Below are 5000 nucleotides of genomic sequence, written 5' to 3' on the forward strand. Positions count from 1 at the left end.
TGGGTGACGACTCCGATTCCCTGGGCAACGCCAAGGGGAAGAGTTCCATCACAACCCCACCAGCCAAGGAGAAGCGGAAGCCCTTCTTTAAGAAACAGGAGAACATTCCTCCGTACGATGTCGTGCCTTCCATGCGCCCGCTAGTGCTTGTTGGCCCATCCCTCAAAGGGTATGAGGTCACAGACATGATGCAGAAGGCGCTGTTTGATTACATTAAGCACAGATTTGAGGGGAAGTAAGTAAACTGTGTTTTGGAGTGGATATAATTTTTTCCTATAACAGTTCAATCTTTTCAAGATTTTTCTTTTTTCCTCAAGTGGTAGTACATCAGGAATTTGTGTTTATTTTGTTTACAAATTATAAGATGTTGCATTGTGTGAAGATCTATATATATTTTTCCACATTATCATTTTTAAAGATTGTAAATGTATAATGCTCTCTTTTTGTTATTTTCAATTTATTTGATAGTCAGCCTACTATTACAAAGGCTTTTAGATAAAAAAAAAAAAAAAAAATTCTTAATTTTCTCATGATGTCTACTCCACTCCACTCTACTTGAAAAGTTACTGTATTTTAATGTTCTAATGTATTTATACTGTTTAGTTGACAATTCACCATAATCTGTCTTTCAGGGTAATCATTACACGGGTGAGTGCTGATATCTCTCTTGCAAAACGGAGTCTCCTAAACAACCCAAACAAACGTGCTCTTATGGAACGATCCAACTCCAGATCTTCTTGTATAGCAGAAGTTCAGGCTGAAATAGAACGAATATTTGAACTAGCAAGAACTCTACAGTTAGTGGTGCTCGATTGTGACACTATTAACCACCCCTCTCAACTTGCTAAGACATCTCTTGCACCTATTCTTGTATACCTCAAGATCTCGTCTCCTAAGGTAAGGATTCCTTAATCTTGACTATAGTACTCCTTGGTTGATATAAATCCTTGGTAGTTACATATTTAATCTTTATTTTCAAAAGAAATATATGTTAGTATTAAAAGGATTTCTACTCATTGATTCACATTGTTATTGCTGGGAAGGTGTACTTATCTCCTCATACCTTGCATTAGTGTTATTGCTGGGAAGGTGTACTTATCTCCTCATACCTTGCATTAGTGTTATTGCAAATCTTCAAGTCAGGATTTAATTTGTATACTTAACATGTGTTATTATATTGTTCATTTAAAGCTCTTACTTGGAATGGATACAGATTAGAAACCTGCTCTTGAGCAAGCAAGTTTTTTTTTATTTTTTTATATATGCCTTGTAATCTTCAGTCATGTTAAATGATCAATGTATACTTCAGGTACTGCAGCGTTTAATAAAGTCACGGGGAAAATCTCAGAGTCGCAACTTGAGTGTTCAGATGGTTGCAGCAGAAAAATTAGCCCAGTGTCCACCAGAGATGTTTGATGTGATTCTTGATGAAAATCAGGTAAGGAGATTTTTTATTGTTACTTTGATTTTTATTATTATTATTTATTTATTTATTTATTTATTTATTTGTTTTGTGTGTCAGTCTTTGTATGCATGTATGTGTGTGGGTGTGGGTGTGTATGAGTGGGTAGGTATGTGTAGGTGTCTTCATATGTGTGTGTGTGTGTGGGTGCATGCACATGTGTGTGCGTATGTGTGTCTGTGTGTGACTGAGTGAGTTTGTGTGTATTCATGCACGCACATACACAAATGCGTGTGTGTGTGTGTATGCATGTGTGCACATACATAAAATGTGTGTGTGTGTGTGTGTGTGTGTGTGTGTGTGTGTGTGTGTGTGTGTGTGTGTGTGTGTGTGTGTGTGTGTGTGCGCGTGCGTGCACATGTGTGTACGGACGTGTGTGTGCGTGCGCATGCGTGCGAAAGAGCGATAGGGAGTGAGTGTGAAAGAGTGAGAGTGAGAGTGAGAGAGTGAAATTGAGAGTGAGAGTGAGAGAGAGAGAAAGAAAGTGAGAGTGTGAGAATGAGAGTGAGAGTGAGAGTGAGTTTGAGTGTGAGTTTGAGTGTGAGAGTGTGAGTTTGAGTGTGAGAGTGAGAGTGTGTGAGAGTGAGAGTGAGAGTGTGAGAGTGAGAGTGAGAGTGTGTGAGTGTGAGAGTGAGAGTGTGTGAAAGTGAGAGTGAGAGTGTGTGACAGTGAGAGTGAGTGAGAGTGAGAGTGTGTAAGAGTGAGAGTGTGTGAGAGTGAGAGTGTGTAAGAGTGAGAGTGTGAGTGTGAGAGTGTGAGTGTGAGAGTGTGAGTGTGAGAGTGTGAGTGTGAGAGTGTGAGTGTGAGTGTGAGAGTGTGAGTGTGAGTGTGTGAGTGTGTGAGTGTGTGAGTGAGAATGAGAGTGAGAGTGAGAGTGAGTGTGAGTGTGAGTGAGAGAGAGAGAGAGAGAGAGAGAGAGAGAGAGAGAGAGAGAGAGAGAGAGAGAGAGAGAGAGAGAGAGTGAGTGAGAGAGAGTGAGAGAGAGAGAGAGAGAGAGAGAGAGAGAGAGAGAGAGAGAGAGAGAGAGAGAGAGAGAGAGAGAGAGAGAGAGAGAGAGAGAGAGAGAGAGAGGAAGGGAGATCTATATAATCCAAAGGAGATAAAGTTGTTAGAAAAGTATATAAATAAATCATTTGGTTTAAATCATTTTGTTTAAGTCATCTGGTTTAAATCGCCAATCTTGCATAATTCAGTCCTAAGAAACAAAATAATAATTGCATACTTCTGTCATTCATCATAATTTTGCAGCTTGAGGACGCATGTGAACACATAGCAGAGTATCTCGATGCCTACTGGCAAGCAACGCACCCTCCGTTACCTCCACCCCAGATTCAGAGACCAATTCCATCACCACATACAAGTCCGCGGTCTAACCATGCGCAAGGAAGTCTCATGCGGACTAATTCTACGCCTCCAGGTTAGTGTGAATTATACCTTTGCTGGTGGGGGAGCAAGTCATGAGGTTTTGTGGTCCTGTGGTCTTCTGGGTTTGATAATGTTTTCTAAAAGAAGTCAGAGAGTACATTGATACTTGTTTAAATATTACATGTGGTTTTGGTCTGTGTTATAAAACAGGAGTCTGAGTTAGGGACTAAATTATATCCTGAGTTTGGGAAGGTTTATTATTTTGTGATGATTGTTTTTATGTTATTTGGTATTTTGTAGAAACTTAGAAGAGGAAAGTTACTGTTATTCCATGTTATTATTTCTGTTATTGTTATTGCTAATTTTCTATTATGTTACCCAGATTTCTATACTAGAAGAATTTTTGGACAATGAAAAGGTGTATTTTTTTAAGATGTCCTCATTGTCACCTTACTCACTTCTACTCTTTACAACATGATGATCATCCTTCAAAGAGAAAAATATATTTTTTTCATAGGTTTTTTTTTTTTTTTTTTTTTTTGATAGCTTTTGTATTGCTTTAGAGTTAGCTTTTGATGGTGAAGTTTGAACACCATTGCACTTGCTTTATCTCTTTAAGTGACAAGGAAAGTAACTATGTTTCCCATTAAATTATATTATTAAAATACAGTTATATATACATACTGGACAGATCTAATGGACTTAAGGAAAAATGCATTGTCATAATTTTTTTTGAACTGAGTTTATCATTGAGAAGATTAATTTTCATGGGTATTCCTTAGAGTTGTCTCCTATATTAGACAAGAAAGAAGGTAGTGAGAACTTGGTAGGAACTTGGAAGCCATTGTACACTTAAAAACCTAGACTATACAACCTGGGAAATAAAGTCCAACCCATCTTCATGAATATTTCATTTAGTATTACAAAATCCATTTGGTGTGAGATACTTTTAAAAATCAGTTGATAGTGTTGATAATAAAGTGAGTCCACGTTAATGATGCATAGCCTCGACCTATAGTTCTACAGCTCACCATCTCCCCCTATCTGCTAAGGAATAGTTGGGGTGCTAAGCACTCACAGCAGTTTAAAGGGACTAAAGTCTGTTGAAATTGAACAATGTTTTCAGGAAACTATAGGAAAAGAAAAACAAGGAAGGACACTATGTGCTTATGATGATCATTGAGTGATTACGTAGTAGAAGTGAGCATGTCACATGATTGAATACCATGGTGTTGAGAAACTGTGTTTTAATTCAAATGCAGTAATTTGGATGTATTTCCCTTGGCAAGCAATGGATATTAGCCTAGCTGAAGTGACTCTGATCAGATGTGTGTAGTTTGTTCACAACATGACAAAATGTTTCATTTTTTTAATACTTTCAATTTTGGATCAGAGAAGCACTATAAACATTTAATTTTGAATATGTTTGCACATTCAAACCCTTTTATCTTCTTTATCTTATCAATGTCCTATTAATGAACAAGGACATTGACCTCAGATTCATGAATATTTTCAAAAAAAAAATTGAAACGAGAGACAATCATCTATTGACCAAATTAAAGCCCTAGGAGTTAATAATTTAATTCAATTAGATTTTCTGTAGACAGGTAGACTTTTTGTAGTTTTAAGATCTAAAATGAGATCATTTTGACTAGTTTTTTTTTTTTAACACTGTGAACATAAATAACAGCTGAAGAATATATGACATTTTTGATGCAAAATTACTAACTCAATATCTTCATACACAAAGAACCCAAAATTTATAAAACGGATTCAAAAACTTGCTTTATTTACAGATATTAAAGGGAAGAAAAATGGGAAATAGGTGAGGAGCTGTATTTAGGTGTTGATCTGGAGTAACATGTATTCAGGTGCTTATGTAATAGTAACATGTAAAAAAGCTTATGTATTCCATGTTGTGGCAAGATGTACAGGTCCTGCGTTATAAGAGCTCTGACCGTTATTAATCCTAAAGGTGCTTTTAGCAGAATAATCAGCTGTAGGGTGTATATACATTTATATCTATATATAATACATGGCCTAAGTTATCTCAATCAAAGAAGAATGGCATTACCAGTGATTTACATCATAAACACCTTTTAGATTAGTACCAACTCTCCATATCTGTGCCTAGTAGGGAACAAATGATGTGTTTTATAAATGTAGTTTGTTC

The 5000-nt window shown here is 36.7% G+C and overlaps 1 protein-coding gene across 21 annotated transcripts in view; it reads left to right on the plus strand.

The window, feature by feature from the left end:
- Positions 1-5000, plus strand: part of LOC125042934 (voltage-dependent L-type calcium channel subunit beta-1-like) — a 151424-nt gene that overhangs the window by 134323 nt on the left and 12101 nt on the right. For all 21 annotated transcript variants that reach the window (XR_007116387.1, XR_007116389.1, XR_007116388.1 and 18 more), the window contains 4 exons: positions 1-235; positions 633-897; positions 1310-1438; positions 2711-2879. The exon at positions 1-235 is cut by the window's left edge and continues 33 nt beyond it. Coding sequence is in view for 17 of the 21 variants with exons in the window: in XM_047638734.1 (XP_047494690.1) it covers positions 1-235; positions 633-897; positions 1310-1438; positions 2711-2879 (798 nt within the window). In the remaining 4 variants the exon portion in view is untranslated. The remainder of the gene's footprint in view (positions 236-632; positions 898-1309; positions 1439-2710; positions 2880-5000) is intronic.

The sequence above is a fragment of the Penaeus chinensis genome, chromosome 33, assembly GCF_019202785.1.
Source record: "Penaeus chinensis breed Huanghai No. 1 chromosome 33, ASM1920278v2, whole genome shotgun sequence".
Taxonomy (NCBI): Eukaryota; Metazoa; Arthropoda; class Malacostraca; order Decapoda; family Penaeidae; genus Penaeus; species Penaeus chinensis.